Source organism: Embiotoca jacksoni, unplaced genomic scaffold, assembly GCF_022577435.1.
Source record: "Embiotoca jacksoni isolate LCO1_2020_lvr unplaced genomic scaffold, fEmbJac1.0.p SCAF_5, whole genome shotgun sequence".
NCBI lineage: Eukaryota > Metazoa > Chordata > Actinopteri > Embiotocidae > Embiotoca > Embiotoca jacksoni.
The window spans coordinates 6,938,847-6,957,328 of record NW_027185403.1 but is presented as its reverse complement, the minus strand read 5'-3'; the positions used below and the strand labels follow the sequence as shown (position 1 = coordinate 6,957,328).

The following is an 18,482-nucleotide window of genomic DNA, read 5'->3' as shown; positions in this document are numbered from 1 at the left end:
AGGGTCAGACTGTCAACCCCCAAGTTCAATTGTGATGTCCCGAGGTGTCTGTGGGAAAACAACGAGAGCTGCGGGGCGATGGCACATCGGTTCTCCAACATGACAACACGCCAGCTTACAGCATTTGGAAAAGCACAAGTTTCTCACCCACAACAACACACACTGCCCCCCCCCCCCTCCACATCACGGTGCTGTGCTCCATCCACAACCCAATAGGAGTACAGTCTTTTTGAGCCACACATGTGCTGCTCACAACTACTGAACGTACATCCCTGTGATGAGCCGTCATAAGAAAAAAAAAAAAAAAGATATGGAAACCTTTGGTACACACAAGCTTCTTGTCCAACTTGGTTGTCATTTTCAAAATATCTTTACAAGCTTTTCACAGCTGAAATGATCTTGGTTGAACTTTTGTTTGATCCCACCGGGGCTTCATTTATTGCCTGCCACAAAGCAGGTTTAGTTTTCATTGACCGATAAGCATCTTCTGTTTCAACAGGTATCAGTTGGCAGGTGAAGATATGATTTTGATTGGTGGATCCAAAGACTGGCGGTGGGATGAGCATATCAACCACTGGTGCAGTACTGCATTGCAATAATAGCCGTAACAAAGCCAGAGGCGGTGCTGTTAGTTCTATTTGTGCTTTTTCCTGCTGTAAAAACTCAAAAGTCTGCTGAGAAAAAGGTGTTTGAATTAATGGATCATTTGGAAACAGTTAAGATAGAAGAGCACTTGGATGCTTGTAGGATTCAGGTTAGTAAACACATCAGTCAAATCTAAAACGAGGAGAAGTCTTTGTTTCTGTTGAGTTCACTGCCAGCGCAGCAGAGAAGAATTGTTTTATCTTTTGTGTGCAGACAGTTTGGTTTAAAGTGGTTTCAAATCACTAAGTACTTCAATATAACATTAAATATTCATGACAAATAAGAAACGGTAAAAGTAAATTCTCCTTAATTAGAAGTAATCTAACCATACATACAGCAAAGATGTTTGTTGGCTCTCGTTTCAAGTCTCTCCACACTGGCGACTGACAAACGAAGGCAAAAAAAAAAAAAATGCCTCAAAATAAATAATTAAACACCGAGAAGGACTGCAGGGCTGCGGTTTGATCAGATGTGATTGACAGTGGATCAACAACACGAGCAAATATTTTCCTCTGGTGCTTATTTGTTGATTGTGAATAATGAAAAATAGAGTAACTGTACAGAAAGAAAAAAAAAAAAAAGGAATTTTTGCACACGTGAACATCACTCGCCTTTGGACCAACGAATCCTTCCAGGACCACAAGCAGACATTTTCTACATTGTGGATGCAATTGACTGACTCTCTGTTCACAGAAAAACAAAAACAAAATAATAATAAAAGCTCTTAAAACAAATCAAGAAATGTTGTTCACAAACTGACGACGAGGAATCCAGTTTATCCAGTAGTGTTTACCGCTCGGTAAAAACATAATGAAACGTTGGGCACCACTGATTAACAACATTCAGTCACACACGTGTTCCAGTTCATCACTATGAAGATATTTCTGCTCCTGTGGAGAGTTTTTGAGTTTTCTTCCAGGTCAAGTCTGAAAACCACAAACGTGGAGCTTTTAAAAGAATTATTTTTTTTTTTGTTTAATTCATCAAACCACACGATGGGGGAAAAAAAAAAAAAAAAAAAAAAACACGCTGATACCTTTTCATGTTTAAAATACGAATCACTGAAACACTTCCTCGGGAATTGAACGCGTCACGTCGAAGCAGCACGAAGCTACGAACATATTTGACCTCACACCAACTCCACCGGCGTTCAAGACGCGCAAGTTTCGAAACGCCACACGTCAGACAGAGCCGCGTGAAACTCGGACGAAAACAACACGAGCCTCGGTGCCATCTTACCTGTCGCTTGTCCTGTACCTTCACGCTGTTGGCAGCGTCCTGCAGGGCGCAGACATGTTGGATTACTGAACACTTGAGGACTGCTCGCTGCTGTTCATCACGGCACCGCCCCCTGCTGGCCTGGAGGAGTAGCCGTCACAACGAACCGAGGCCTTGCTCGTGGGCACTTCAGCAAAGTAGGTGGTTGGTGAAGGATGCTACTTTTACTATTTATTCAGCCTTATATCTAAAACATTAAACTTTCCTCTTAAGTTTACTACGTGCGTTTTAGTTTTTAAATTTCCACAGTGTGACAAAAGCCGATGCCTATATAAACCCTTGTTCAAATCTATACCAGCTGTAACGTTAAAACGATGCTTACCCATGAATGCATCAGTGATAATGATCAGTGATGTATTATTCTGAAATGGATCATGCCGCATTTGTACTTTTACTTTAAACTAATATTTTTGGACTTCTTAAAAGTAAAAGCAAATCATTTTAAGTAGCCCACATTTTTTAAGTACAATTTTTAATGCAGGACTTGTAACAGAACATCAGTACATTGTGGAGTTGCCCAGTTTTTACAGAAATGTGTATAAATGGAAACATTTCCATTCCTTATACTGCAGGTTCATTCCTCTGACTGCTTTAAGGATACTAACACATGCTTTTTTTTAACATTTTGTTAACATTCGCCATACGATTCTTAATCCGAGTAAGAGCCTACCTTCCAACTCATGACTCAATCAAATGGAAATAGTCTAATCTTGTACATATAACCTTTTTTATTTGGCATTTTCCCCAGATGGTATTTTTGGATCCTGAGAGGTCTCAAGACTTTAATATAAATTGGATGTTCTCTTAAAAAAACAGATGTCCCATTCTGCACATGGTTTCAGTTGAACCTTCTGTTGCTCGGAGCAGTCAAATGACATTTCATCCGGCATTTTGTCATGTCTGTAAATATAACAGACATTTTTCTCTTCTCTCCAAACACCTGGAGTCTTTTTTTTATTATTATTAAATCACAGATGTTTTGTGACTTTCTATGTTTTCTTTGACATTTTGAGTTTTTCTGCTGATGGTAGCCATGTTAGCCGTCACAGGCTGTAGCTGTCTGAGGCTGAGGTTGCTCACATCATTCAAACTAACTGAAAACTAATTCACTGCCTGGCTGATATATGCATGCACCTCTTTTTTCAAATGTTTTCTTGTGGACTCTATACTGTGGTGAGATAATTTATAGAATGTTACTGCAGAGTCATTGTTTCTTTCTTTCATAAGGGTCAACTTATACAGCTAAAAGGTAGTTTATACAATTTTCCTTTTGCTGTACTGCATTCATTTATTTTTAACTCCTTTAGTCTAACTATTGTTCAGTGTCATTTTTCTGATTTGTCATTGAGTTGTTGCTGTATTCACAGTTTAGAAAACCTCAAAGGTCAACTGTCATTTAGTTGCCGCATTTCTAGAGGTTTCAATCACATCAAGTGCGCTTCAGCAGCCAATTAAGTCAAGAATCTTTAGTTCCAGGACAGCTGAAGAGGCTCCATCTTCCGATGAAGCCCACCGAATATTATTGAAAGCTGGGCATTTTGGCAAGCTTGTTTTCTTGTTGTTTTTTTTTTAACTTAAAGAGTGAACTTTGACCTTCAGCCACAGTGATTTATTAAAGATCGAACCAGAAGCAGGTCCAGCAGAAGTTTAAAGCATTTTCAACATGAGTTTGTCATTTTTAATTCTTTCCATTAAATCATCCCCTAAGGCTGATAATGGGATCAAGTGGGATTTACCAGTTTTCTTCTGGAAATTTTGTTTGGTTCAGTTTGAAGTTGGTACCTGACTCAAGGAACATAAGTGAATAAAAAGGAATTCATGTTGTTACGCTGCAGGATAATCTCCCTCCTGTGACCTGGACCAGAATAATCCTGTAATTAATTCTGTTACTCTTCCATAATGAAATACCATGAATATTACAGACAGAACTTCCATCAAGGGCTTTGGAAATGGCTTTTTTCTTTTTTTCAGCTGAAATACAAATCATTTCTTTGGTTTTAATCTGAGTCAGCATAATTTTTTGGGGAGATCGAATCCATTTTCTTATGCAAATATGTGGTTCAAATCTGAGGAATGTTTGCATTCTTATGCAAATTTATTTTTTTGCAGCTGACTTGAAAAAACATGAAGGTGACTGAATGTTAACAAGTTATTTTAATCTAGTAATTTTATTACAGTAATTAGTTTCATACATCTCACACTTCACTAAATGGATTTCACTTGGAGGATTAACTTGTTTAACCCGTCTGAATCATCTGTTACTAGGAAATTGCTTCAAAGCAAATGTTCTGCTCAGCAACAAATTTACATCTCACATTTGCTGCAGATCATTTTTTACCTAAATTTTACTTAAATACACAAACCAGGAACACATTAAAATATTTTAATTGGAACAAATTCAAGTTCTTTACATTACTTCAAGTTTCCATTGCAGTGATGCTGTCCATGTTTTAACAGATAATGTGATTGGGAATTGGGTATTCAGGTCAAAATCAAACAGTTTCTAAAAAACACTCCCCATACAAAAGTGCTCAAAGTGACCAAATATTTTTGAGAACTAATTTATGTTGAAACGTGAAATTCAAACTGTAAAAATGAAAAATAATTTATTTTCTCCTCTTGAGGTTAACACTAAAAAGAACAATATTCAAAGCTGACTCTCAAAAAACATTTCTGATTTCATATACAAAAGCAGTTTAACAATACAAAATAAAAAATCAAAGGAAACATTCACAGTATGTTTGATATGTTTGACATTATTACACAAGTGATCACAAATGCTTTAAGGCATTTTAAGATTGTAAATTAATAACTGAATATTTTAAAAACAGCAAAACAGTACCATTAAAAAAACAGTCAAGGATTGGTGGGGTTGGTCACTTTCTGTAGAGCAGCAGCGCTCACATTTAGTGAATGCTCATTGGGAAGAAATTCTCTCATTAGGAATGACAGAAGCATCTGTTATGAAAGATGAGGCAACAATCAGAACAAGATTTGCATCAGGTTAAACATGAAAATTAGATTAAATAAAATGAAGAATAATGACTGGTAGTAGATGTTGAGATACTCACATAAACCAGCGTTTTGTTTGCTTCACTGTCCTGGAAAAGATTAAAAACAGACTCCATGTCTGTCTTCTTCAGGACAAGGTAATTTGAATCTACAGAGAACATAAAAGTTCATTTTAGATCGATTGTCACCTGCCCAGAGTACCTGACTATTTCCTGCTAAAGTGCAGAAAGGTGTCGCCTACATCTGGCACTGATGAGGTGATGCGCCCGGTCCCTGGTCTCGTCCTTCTCCTCGTCGGTGCGAGGAGGATGAGGTGCTGCAGGCTGGAACTCCGGCCACAGTTTCCGCCGCAGCGTGTCGATGTACGCAGCCATCTGCACTTCTGTTGGGTTCACCTTGTTCAGGAAAGAGTTCACCTTCCTGAAGAGGGATACACAACATCATCATTAGACTTACAAAGACCCGAATACAACACACGTTTGGAACTGTGGGAGGACTTTAGTGCCAAACTTACTTTTTCAAGATGGACATGAAAGGTTTCAAAACGGCATCAAATATGTTTATAACAATGGAGTTTCCTGTCAAAACAAGAAGAGGATTAGCTTTGTCTTACAAATTACCATCAGTGTATGTTTTAGCTTGTCATAAACTGAGAATATTACAAAAGCAGCACTACTTCCTTTTTGTCACTAGATGGTGAAAAAACACCAAAACAATCTGACACGGCAACAACACATTTTGACTAAACCTAACCAATAAAGAAAAGAAAACAACAACTGTTTACTTGGCGCTACATTATGTTCACTTACAATTTTCCAAATTACTCCGTTTGCAGTTTGGTGCAGCTTTTAGGTTTTTATGAAAGCAGCTGTGATTTTAATGTGCAAACTAAAACCAAAACTAAAGCTGAAAGAGGCTACAAGACACTGTAGCTGCAGAGCTGGGTGTTTTTCCTTTTTCTAAATGAAGGGTGTTGAACTTTATATTGAACAGATTGTAAAGTTCTCAAAGGCAATTTTGGCTTTTTGACACTTTCAGAAGTCACTAGGATTGGCCTTTGATACAATACAGTTATCAAAACTAATGATAATTGCAAGTTCAAAATTACCACAAACTATTTAGTAAAGCATACCACAGCTCTTTATACTTATCCGTTCCTGCCTTTGAACTCATTTAAATTGTTTTCAATACTGTGTAAAAATGTATTTTCATAGGTTTGAAGTACACCTGAGGTTGATAATTCGTAACTCCAAGGCTGTTAATGTTATATGATAATACATTTCAAAGATCATTTGATTAATGTTTCCAGAACAAGCTTCTCTTACTTGTATATCCTGCACGACTTTAAACCTACACTGACAATCCTGTCAATGGAAGAGGGTTTTATTGAGAACACCGTTTGTGAATATAGAGGTGTCTGGCTGCCAGCTGTCAGTTCTCTGTTACCAGAGGACATAAATGCATCACCCAGGTCTTGTAAAAACAAGTCATGCTTTTTCCTTAAAACACCAAGTGAAGGTGAATAAGGACCAAATCTTCACTGCAGAAGATTGGATTTCTCAGGCAAGTTCCACGTCTACACAGGTTGACTTTCTTCCTGTGCTGAAACGAACTAAAACAACTGGCCGGCTAAAAGCTGCAATATGCTTTGAAAATGGAGCAGCACTCATGACAATACCGTCAGACATTAAACACTGAACAAACCAGATATTTCTTTCAGCAGATCAAATATGGTCTTTGTCGCCTCCAGCGGCTCCCAGTTGACTTGGCTCTTCTGACACTGGGGGTCCTCCCCTCTGTGCAAAGTGCCCTGCATCTCCTTTCCTTTGGCCTTGCTCCCTCCACCACACATCCTGAAACAAAATTTCTCCTTTTTATTTGACCTCGTGCTGAATTGGAGCCACGACAGGCCCTCTGCGCTCTCCCGCTGCGAGCCTCCATTTTGGGAGCAGTATGACTCAGGCAGATCTTCGTCACAGCCGGCTTTTGTTGAGGCCAGAGACTCTTGTGACTTGAATTGGCTCAGTCCTTTGATGATCATTTTAAAGTGAGAGGCTAAGGGGTTATCAGAGTCCTCCGTTTTATCCTGGGAAACATTTTCATTTGAGCAGTCTGAGTTAACAGAAGGCTGAGGATCTGTTTCTATATCTTCAGGCTTTTCTGAAGGAGAGTCGTGCTTGGAGATAACAATAGTTGGTATAGCAGCGTCGGGAACATCGCTGCACTTCTCAGCAGAGGCACAGTGGTTTTCTGAACACAGAGCGGTGGATTTTGGATGCAGTGATGGCAGTATGCTGTCTTTGGGGGCTTCCATCTGAGGGCTGGAGCTCTGCAAAGAAAAACAAAACAAACACGTTGTAACAGCTGACCTTGAGACATTGGCCTGATGGTTCAGAGCGGCTCACATCACAGACTAAACTAATCCATATACGGGTTCAGTGTGACTTTTTGAAGGAGCAGTCCACTGATTCTACACATGAAGTTCATTTAAGTCATTACAATGAGTGCTGTGCAGTATGTGAAAATAATCTCATTTTCTGTGGCTCTATAGGGAGTCTGGGATAATAGCTCTAATGATGTCATAGTGGTGTCATCAGTTATCTCAATTTCAGTTTGAGACTTCACTGCATTTATCATGCGGAGGGGGGGGGGTCTAATGAAAGATATTTTCAGCTGTATTGTGTGAAGTGTGGATCCTGTTTGTAGCTTCATTCATACTCAAGGCTAAAGAGTCAGGACATCTCAACCTCTGCTACTACAATTGTAACCAATTAAATTGTTATGGCACTTTTTGGCTAATTTTTTATAAATAATGAGACTATTTAAAACACAACTTTGACATTTTGTTCACCATACGTTATTTAACCATAAACCCAAGTTTCCTTTCAGCCCAGATTCCCCTCTTTCCTCCAGCAGGCTGCTTAGGAAGCTATTTAAATAATTTGAAAAAAAAATTGAAAAATTGCATTATCTTTGGACAACTATTCTATTGTTCAACTGTTATCTTGTTTATCACCGGGTAAACTATGAACGCTGGGTAGCGGTGGGCTCGTGCTAAAAATTCCAAGCAAATGAAATGACTTTCTGCTTTGCTGTAGCAACTCAAAGCAGCTCGCTCTCAGTACACAAATGTTACAATTTCAAATAAAATCAAAAGACCGAACACAGAATTTGTAGATTTATAGCACATGCAGGACATGACCCATGAGCCTAAACCATTATTTCTTGTTTTCTATAATTCCAGCAGCAGCTGCTTGCAATGTCCATATTTCGGTCATTGCGTTATTGGTTCTCAAAGTTATGAAACAACAAGTCTTGACATCTGCAAAAACTGCAGCAAAACTCCAACAAGCCCAACAGGTCAAGAAATAGGAACCGTCAAATGATCAGACAAGTTGTAAGTCAGCCAATAGTTTATCAAAATTATTTCAACCATTTTTTTTTTTTATTTGGAGCAAAATCCAAACTAAATACGGTCTGTAATGACCCCGTACTGCACAGGAAATCTATGGGTGCGTCTGCGTGTTCAAACACAGTAAGTAAGTTCAAGTTGTTCCTCTGTCAGCTAAAGGATGTTTACAATCGACTGGACAGTTTGATTAATGATTTTGCCATTTGGCTTTGTTCTCTCTCACAAACAAGTTTATTTGATGGCACACTCAGACAACACAAGATTTAATGGTCACTGTTTGGGATTAGGCCATTATAAAGTCATTAATTATTGCCGTGACTTGGCTGACAGACATGTTAGAATTCATGTCGGCCAATGTCCAATCACAGGCTGCCGACCTTCACGGCACCCTGCGTGATGTCATCAGGAAGTAAGAATGTCAAACATTGGTGGGGATGATGAGGAAAAGCCCCAAAAAACAACAAAGAACACACAAATGCCGACCCCTATGTGGGTCGCACTGAGAGGACTGTATGGGTCAATCATCCTTTAGCCATCTTTCACTTCGCCATTTTGGTCGCAGGTGCTCTGGGCTTCTATTGGTCAACACCATGGACAAGTTGTTGGAGTTCCCCACAATGTCCTGTATGGAGCACATCGCAGACACCATGTGGAGCAGGAGGAAGGAATTACTTTCATGCATAAGCATTTCCCCCCCGCCATCCATACTTGCCAGATTAGGTTCTTGATGACTTCTTTCTGGTTGCTAAAAGTTTTACACAAAATTTGATGGGCATCCTCTGGTCAAGTCCAAAATAAAATTAGCAAATGTGCACGTACCAGTGATCACAAAAACACATGTAACACAGGTGGCTATGTTGATCAAGAGGTGTAACTTGGACTACTTCCTAACAAAGGTTACTTCTCCCCCCTGCTCTGTACACATCACATCACGAGAACAATCTCTGAACTTTTTCATCCACCTTGTACACTGGACACCATAAAACATTCAACTGTTGGCCCAGATGGCCTGTCGTTTTGGTTGGGATATTTTTTTGCCAACATTGTGTCAACTGAACCTAGCTTAACCCTCAAGTTTGTTTAAGTCCAGAGTCTTACCGTGTTCCTGCCCAATCAGACAACATCTTATCATGAACAGATTTCAGAAATGATCATGCTGTACAAAAAGTACCAAAGCAGAACCAAGTTTGTAATAAGTGTCCTTAAATCAGGAAGGAAAACATCAGCGAAACTTTACCTCGTCTTCTTCTTGGCCGGGAGTGAGGAAGTATGCCAAACCGCTGAGGAGGCCCCACACACCTCCATAATTTTCCTCTTCATTCAGCAGTTTGTCAAGTGGACAGAGGAACTCAAAAACCGGTTGAGTGTGGCCGATCAGATTATCACAGACTAATTCCTAAGAAAGATAATAACAAAAGTTAAATCATAAATCTTTCAACTGCCTATCTGTCAATACATCTCAGCTCTGCGGCATTTTTCACCTGCAGGAAGTGCTCCACTGACACTCTGGCTTCTTCTTTAAGCTCATAGTTGAGATCAGACTCCTCCAACACCAAGACTGTGGGCAGGCTGGTCGAGTCCTAGAAAAATGATGTTTTATGACATGATACTTTAAGACTCAACAGTACTTGGTTGGCATCTAGTTTTAAGAATGCGTCTTATATGAATCCTATAGTGCCTTTAGTTAATACTACAACACAACAAAGTGAAGAAAACTTGAATACTTTTAAAATAGTTTTGATTTTTTTTTTAAATGTATCTTTGACTCATACTACATGTCATTAATAAATAATAATAATGAACTAATGACAAACAAAAGTTAAGGATACAGTATACAGACCCAGTTTCCAGTTCCTTTGGTACATCAATCTAAACCTAAAGCAGTCTAAACAAATCCTGCAATAAGTCCTACATTCATGAAGATTATAATGTTCAGGTTTAGAGAAGTACTGATTCCCTTTATGGTCATGGTGTAGGGATCTAACTTGTGGTGCTGTTGAACTGTTGTGCTGCACTGAGAGGGGTTTCTGTTTTTTTACCTCTGCTCTCGCATAGCCAGACCATTTTCCGCTGCACTGTGCCAGCGTTGGAGAATGGTCTGGCTACACCCATACATCACTCTGGTGTAGAGGAATAGAAGAACTCTGGCCAGTTTATATTTCTGTAAACCAATAAAAATCGTCTTGGACAGTGCGAGCCAAGGATGCAGCAATGGTGTCGTTGCAATATAGGGCGGACATCTGCACGTGGGGAGGCAAGTCATGGCATTGAAATGGCTGAATCAGAGCAAAACACTGGGGAAAAAAAGAAGCAGGACTGCCTTATTAGATGATCTAAATCTTTTATCAAAAAACCTTATCAAAACTTGACATTTTCAGTGTGTAGGTTGCTGCTTGGAGTTTGCTGTTGTCGTTTCCAGTTGTGATTGGGATTTTGAAAATGGTAACACACATTTAGCAGACTGAGAAGGTTGATGAACGGCAGGTTTATTCTACATTTAGTGAGTCAGATAACCCTACACCTAAGGGAAGTATAAACGTGTTAGTGTCACACAATACAACTCACCAGTACTATGACCTTTGCCCTCCTAATTGACCATAAAGTTGAATAAACACAGAAAAACTCATAAAAAAAAACCCAGAACATAATCTTCACACAGGACAGTTCTGTTAGACTGCATTAGTTTTAGTTTAATGTACCTAATATTGTGGCATCTAAATGAATACCTGAGGTGAATAGATCAGTTAATAAGAACACAAAACAATACTTTCCGTGTGTCTCTTACCTGCCATCTGTTGCAGAAATGTATCACATCAATGTAGGTCTTCCTGATGTCCCACTGTAGGTTCTCAGGACTGCCCTTTTCCTCCAAGTGAACAGTGAAGATGAGCTTCTCGTGCTCCCAGTCGGCCTGCAACACGGTTAACCCTTGCTCAAAGAGGCAGCTCAAACATTAACATACCATCCAAGGACAAGCTTTTACAGGGCCCTGGCAGATAGATAACACGCCGACGCCTCCAGGACATTCTACGCTGTCACTGATGTTTATAACTCACATGAGGGATGCCGACAGTCCAGCGGCCAATGCGCCACATCTCATACGACAGCTTGAATTGCATCATGTCCTCCTGGACGCTTGTCAGATAGTTCTCCAGATCACTGTCTCCCTAATGTTGTTTGGCCAAAAAACAGTAATGCATCTGTCAAACTGAATAAGTCATTTTCTTCATTTAAACATATTGCATTATGTAAAGAAGCCTCACCCTGTCAGAGTCCTCCTGGCTATGAAGGGAGCTACCCCTGCTGCTGACATCATCCTCGTTGGACATGTCGCCCTGGATCGCCATGACCCTGTTCATCAGCTTCTGCTCAATCTTCTTAATCTTCTTTTTCTTGGCTTTTTTGGACTTCAACTTGTCCAAAAATTTGGACCATCCTTCCTTTAACTTGTTGGCTGAAATTTAGAAAACAGCACAAACTAAATGTTAGATAAATTCTTACTTTATTCCAATATTTTTTTACTCAACACTATTCCCTTACCTCTGCATAATTTTTTTTCTACACACTGAACAACATCTAGGCAAAAAAGTGCAGACTTTATGCATTGTGAGGAAAATATGAGAAAAAATGTTCACAAATTGTAAAGCACACTAGATAAGAGGTGTCAGGAGTGTTCTAATCTTTGCAACAGTCTAACATTTAATAGAAGTCCCATCAGACTTAAACAATTCTTACAGATTATGACAAATGTTTTTTTTTTTTAAGCGTTTATAATGTGACCACAACAAAAAGATATGCATATTCATCATATTACAGGCCCCATTATCATGACATTATCAATTCTTTTCCAGTCATCATTGTTTTCAATAGAAAGAGTGGCTTGAAAACAGCACAGAAATGATTTGGCATTCAGTTTGCTGTTTGTGTAATTAACCGTCTGGAGCAACAACAAAAAAGAAACAGGACTAATTATGCACTGAAAGGCAGACTGGTTAAGCAAATTATAATGTTACATAGCTGACAAGACATTACTATTCATCAAACTGTTGTAAAAGACGTTTCAAAAGCACAGCCCTCTCTTCTCTAAACACCCACAAACTATACCATCTGCCTTTTTCAAGTCCCCAACATCTTCATCTGAAATCTTTTTTCACAAAAAAAAAATAACTGAAACCAGAAATTCCATGTACCATTCCCTCAGGTTCAAGTGTCACAGAGGTTTGGAATGAAAATGCCTTTGGTTGCAACAACTCCATCACGAAACATACCTTTCCTTTTGCCCTTGATCCTGGTGCTGGCTGAAATCCCAGCTCCCTGCCAGCTCCTAGAAATAAAAGCAGAAGAACAAAACAGCCACCAAACAAAACCAGGTCAATTCCAATTTCAAACACAGAGGGAGGTTGTTACAGTTGCTGCTTTGAGGCTCGCTACCACTTGGTCAAGCCAGCGGGGAGCCAACGATGACAGCCACTTACACTTCACTGCCTTCGTCCTCGCCTTCGCCTTCTTGTAAAGCCAGGGAGGCTAGATCTAGGTCTGATCCACGCAGCTCCTCCTCAGAGCTTTTGGGGGTCACGCTTTCGAGCTGGCTCACCACCAGCTGGTTCAGGTTGTCGGGGTCGGAAAGCCATGTCACCAGCAGTCCCAACCCTGAGAAAACAGCCAGCACACTAATCCTGTAATCTTTCTTTGTCATGGCACACAGACATATTTGACAATAATAACAGACTGTAATGAATTGTGGTTTGTATCACTAACATAAACAGTTGTAAAGGAATAATTCAAAATATCAAGAAATGCATTTATTTGCTTTTTCGGTGAAATGAGAAGCTTGACAGTAAATACAAACGTGAAACTGTTAGCTTCGCATAGAGACCAGAATCAGGCAGAACCAGCTATCCTGCCTCCGACCAAAGGTTAAAAACACCGTCTACGAGCACCTCTAAAGCTCACTCCTTCACATGCTTTCTCCAAGTGTAAAAAGGAGAATTTGCCATTTTATGCGCGGTGGGGGGGGGAGGGGGGGGGGGAGGGGGGTGGAATTCGTGCCAGACTAACCTCCCCACCGATTGACTGGTAACCTCAAGGTGACAACAAAACTCAAGAAAGTTAGTTTGCCTGGGCACAAAAACAGGTTTACATATGCATAACTCTCCATCTCCATTATGTTGTTTTACACTTAAGGTTTTGTACAGTTTATAGCAGAAACATCTGTTTCCAGTCTTCATTGTAAGCTTTTTTTTTGGTGTGGTAAAAATGTTAAATGTGTTCCCAAAAATCATCAAGGTAAACGACTGAAATTGGTACGAAAAATACAATTAGAGTTAATGAGTTGGTTTTTTTTTTTACTGTAATAGTTTAAGCCATGCATAAAAGTGCAGACTCTTCCAAAATAATGTCAACATTTAGTTCATCTACAAACACTCCTGCCAGAAATGAGCTCTTTCTAACCATCAAATTGCAGAGCAGTTTGGACATGCACATCCTTTTTTAACTACAGCTGTAAAAAATCACTTATTGTAAGTGAGCAACATGCATAATTTCCAAAACCTATCCCACAGCATGACTCTGATGAGATAAAACAGTTTTATCTGTAACTAAAAAAAAATTAAGAAACCCTAAGGGGAATTGGCAGATCACTTCCTTTTTTGTAACCTAAAATTCATGTCTAAGCCCCACAATGCCACTGACAATAAGGGATTACACACAATTCACACTCCTAAAAGAAGCCATGGGAGGCTTAGGCCTTCCATAAGTGTGTTACTGCAGAGAGATAAATTTAATGCTTCCTTACCCTTTAAGGCAATGATCTCCTTTAAGGCACAGCAGTTGACTTCTTGGCCCCAGAGAGATTTGGGAAAAAGGTTATGTACCATAGCTTCAGAGAATTCTCGGAGAACCTCGATCTCCTCTGCTCTGGAGCTGAACAAGAGCGCTCTGACACAGAAAACAAAACAAAAGTAAAATCTAACCAATAATGAGTACTAGATGTTTATCACCACATATAAGTGCTTGACCTTAATCTTAAATCTCATGTGATGCAGTTCTCTTTAAACTCTGTGTCTCAAGAAAAAACATCAAACTCCAGTAAAACTTCGGTCACTTACTCATAATGATAAAAAACAAATGAGGTATTTGTAGACTTCAGACAGATTTCTGAGTGAAAAGACTTACTGAAGCAGCAGCTGCATGAATGTTAAAAGAAAGAAAGTGTAAAGTCTCACCTGTCAGACTGCTTTACATTATGCAAGTGCTGGGTCAAAATCCGAATAGAGCCCACAACTGCCTGGCAGACATCAAAGTCTTTGGCTCTTTCAATGATGCGGTCGATTACAAAGTCGAATTCCCTCCTGAGCACCTGGTGCAGAGGCTGCTGCTCGCATGGCACGAGGACGCCGTACCAAGGCAGGACCAGCTGAGCGTAGGCGCATTCAAACACTGAGGAGAGCCACCGCAATGTCAGTCAGTCATTCACGAAGGATAAAAGATCACATTCATACCGAGCTTGCACACTCGCCTCCTGAACATCAAACTCGAGGGCTGCATTGACTTCGGCATATTTGGTGAAAGTTTTTTTTATAAACTTCTGAACAACGTCCGAGGTCCAGAACGCCAAATTACTCATTTCAATTCTCAGCACAAACATCCATGGCAGGATTTTCCTCTGATCATGAGGTGGTGAGAGGAAGTCACGGCCGTCTGGAGTTGATCCGTTCATCTGTGAGCACACTCAACATGTTTTATTTACACTAACACAACTTTATTTATGCATCAGCTGGAGATGAGGTGAGAAAACAGAAAGGAATTGTTGATGAGAGCTTTCATGTAGTATCTCATTTAACATTTTGAGAGCCATCAAGATATTTTAAAAACTGAATTATTTATATTTTCAGTGATTCACAAGCACACACACATCAATGTAAAAGCACAACAACAATTGTAAACAGACAATATTATACTTATTTTTCCTCACATTTCTCAACTGTATTTGTGTGGAATAAAATGTTATACAACTGTAAACTGTTCTCCAACAGTATTTTTTAGTGATTATCATAAAAGATTTAGAGATATGTACGGGCTCCTTAGTTATTTTTTTTTAATGCATTTTGGGTTCCTTGCAGCTTTATACCATCTTAAACTGATAGGATGAGAAGACCTGTGGCTGAATCTATGCTTGAATAAATGATGAAACTCATGTGGGGTAAAAGACAGATTAAATGGAGCAAAACAAACGACGAAACTGAACTCCAGAGGGTTGACAGCTCATGCATGTGTATACAAGACCTATATTTAGCACCAAGTGTTTTTGAGGCTTAAATCTTGATTTATGGCCACAAACATGTTTCGTTTTTGTAAGGTCACGGTGACCTTTGTCCACCAAAAGCGAATCAGTTCATCATCGAGTTGGAGTGAACGTTTGTGCCACATTTAAAGAAAGTCCCTCCAGGCCTTCCTGAGATATGGAGTTCACAGAATGGGACTGACAGACAACATTAATGCTTCCGGCCAGGGCTGTCGCTGGCGTGGTGCTCATGCATGTGTATTTAAGTGCTATATTTAGGACTGAAAGAAATCTAGTGTTTTCAAAGTGAAACCATAAAAAACAAGCCTATTTAACTTTCTTTTTCTTTTTTTTAACTCCACAGGTTTCCAAATGATTTCAAGGTTTGTGAACAAATTGTGAGACAACATGAAATTAAAAAAAATTGTATTCTCAGAGAAACTCATTAAGAGCAGCGAGATCAGCAGAAACCTAATTTAATTAACCGCTGCGCAAAATAGATGTAAAGCAAACAAATGATCGTGCTGCATGAAATCTTATTTCCTGTTGTACATCACACTCACACACAGTATCACCCATCTACTAAAGGGGTTTTTTGCATCGTTTCTTTCCCCGAGGCTCCTCCTCACCTCTTGTAACATGAGCTCCAGCTGCAGCAGTTTCTATTCTCAACTGTCCCAAGTCAAAACAGAACTACAAATCTGTTGACAAAACACCCACAAAGTCAGGTGCAGGACCGTGACTTTTCATGCTCTGATCCAATCCTCATGTAAAGGATTTCCTGCACAAAGAAACGCCAACTAAAAACACAAACACATTGTTTTCTACGAAAAACAGGCCTCACCTTGCTGAAGAGACCGTTTTACATGAGGATACCGAGACTCCAGCGGTTCAGCCTGCCCAAGAGTTCCTTCATCAGTCAAGTAAAAAAACTCTCTTTCAACAGTTTCCTGGAAAATAAAGACACTATGCATCAGACATCAGATTTCAAGTAAAAAGTAGATAATCAATTCGTGCTGAACTCCAGGTCACACTGTGGAAACCTGTTTATCAGGCCTCAGTAGAAAAAAAAGAAAAAAAAGACCTCAGGCTACATTTATAATATTTATAGCTTAGCTACCTCGCAGCTCAGATATGGGAGTAAACCCAGGAGATACATTGGATTACTGATTTACACTTTTAAAAAGGATTTAGAAAAACAGCAACATCTCACTTGTGAGGGAGGCAGGGTGCAGATTGTAAAGTACAATCATATGATCTGAGCATGCATCCCACGCTCATATTTTAACTATAAATCCTGCCTTGGTTTTGAGCTTGCAACAGAGTTGGTAAAAGCAACTTTTTTTTCTTGCAGTAAAGAGACAACATTTTTGAGTACCTGGAGCGGTTGATCCTTGGCCTCTTCCTCAGTTTGAGTGCCACTCTCTCGCCCACCGTTTCCAAACAACAGTAAAGCAATAAAACAAAAGAGAAAACATAACACGTATCGAGTGACTGCGTGACCGCAGTCTGACAAATACCAGACCAAGCCGAGCGTTATGGCGATGGAAAAGCGCCATAGATACATCTTCTTTTCTTTACAACGGGCTCCTTCTGCTCGTGTCTCGCACTTTCAAGCGCTGTGAGTTGCATGCAGCCAGAGTTGACGTTTTTGTCCACATCGCACCGCGAGAAAGAGGATGTTTCCTCTCGAAGCACGAGTTCAGACGGCGGAATGAGGCAAACTTTAACAAACTGATAAAAAAAAAAAAAAGCGGAGCTGTGATTGGCTGCAGGCGGGCACCGCGCGTCAGTTATGGTTTGTAACAGGATGTCATCTACAAGGCTACAGCTTTACCTGACAGCGAGGAGCTGGAGAGGTATGCGTGATGACGCCATTGAACGCTTCCTTTCTCTATATAGCCAGCACTCTGATGTTTTACTCCGATAAAAGCGACAACACAGTGCAGAAATACTCATTAAAATACATTGACTGCATTTCATTATCGATTAATCTATTGTTTTATCGATTAATCGGTTCGCTGTTTGGTCTTTGAAATGTCAGAAAATGGTGAAAAGTGCACACCTGTGTTTCCCAAAGCTGAAGAGGCATTTTTTTTTTTCTATTTAAAAATGACTCAACACGATTATATATATCGACTATCAAAATAGTTGGTGATTAATTTCATGATAATCAACTAATAGCCTAATTGCCAAAATATTCTAAAGTACCATAACAAAAAAAAAGGATTGAAAAAAAAAAAGAAGGAAAAGATTTTGTTATTGGATTGGGCTTATTGATGCATGTAAGAGTTGGAATACTGTAATTTGAATTAGGCTACTTTATACACTGCTTGGTTGATTGTAAATTTCCCCCTGTTCCTAATAAAGTCTTCTCATCTTACAATTCTTTGTTTCATTCTGTTGTTAGTGATTTTTTTTTTTTAAATAATTTATCTGAATCTGCAAAGCAACTAAATTTAGTTGCTTTCTATTGCACACTGAAACTTAGACAAAAAAAGTTATAAAGTTGCAGAAATGGAATTTACAAGGTCCACAAAATTATAACTTTTTAATACAGTATTGCACTGAAAAATTGTTTCCATCACTGGCATAAGTTTATGTCCTGTATTCAGAATCCTACTTGTGTAAAAGTACTGAAGCATTACCATCTTTGAAATGATTAAATAAAGAAATAAAGACCTTCGATGTGGCGTATTGTATAAATCAGTTTAAATAAAGAGGGATTTTGATACACAACTGTATTCCACCTAAATAGCACTGATCATCATTAAGGCAGTAGCTAGCTAAGCCCACAAGGTGGCGCTAACACTGCTCACACCAAGCAGAGCAGAGGACCAAAGACAACGTTTT

The 18,482-nt window shown here is 39.4% G+C and overlaps 2 protein-coding genes across 2 annotated transcripts in view; both read right to left on the bottom strand.

The window, feature by feature from the left end:
* The window catches only part of mrpl11 (mitochondrial ribosomal protein L11), a 40,064-nt gene extending 38,100 nt beyond the window's left edge, over positions 1–1,964 (bottom strand). Inside the window, exon 1 of the mRNA XM_069171021.1 lies at positions 1,885–1,964. The gene's annotated coding sequence lies outside the window, so the exon portion shown is untranslated. The remainder of the gene's footprint in view (positions 1–1,884) is intronic.
* Positions 1,965–4,292: 2,328 nt separating this feature from the next.
* LOC138211738 (uncharacterized) lies at positions 4,293–17,304 on the bottom strand. The gene is made up of 16 exons (XM_069171842.1): positions 17,008–17,304; positions 16,474–16,579; positions 14,572–14,785; positions 14,142–14,284; positions 12,823–12,997; positions 12,616–12,671; positions 11,611–11,801; positions 11,404–11,514; positions 11,133–11,258; positions 9,829–9,927; positions 9,585–9,743; positions 6,640–7,264; positions 5,450–5,513; positions 5,177–5,355; positions 4,995–5,083; positions 4,293–4,881 (listed from the first exon to the last, which is right to left on the bottom strand). The coding sequence occupies exons 1-16, from the start codon at positions 17,194–17,196 to the stop codon at positions 4,780–4,782; spliced, it is 2,628 nt and encodes an 875-aa protein (XP_069027943.1). The 5' UTR covers positions 17,197–17,304; the 3' UTR covers positions 4,293–4,779.
* Positions 17,305–18,482: the final 1,178 nt, after the last annotated feature.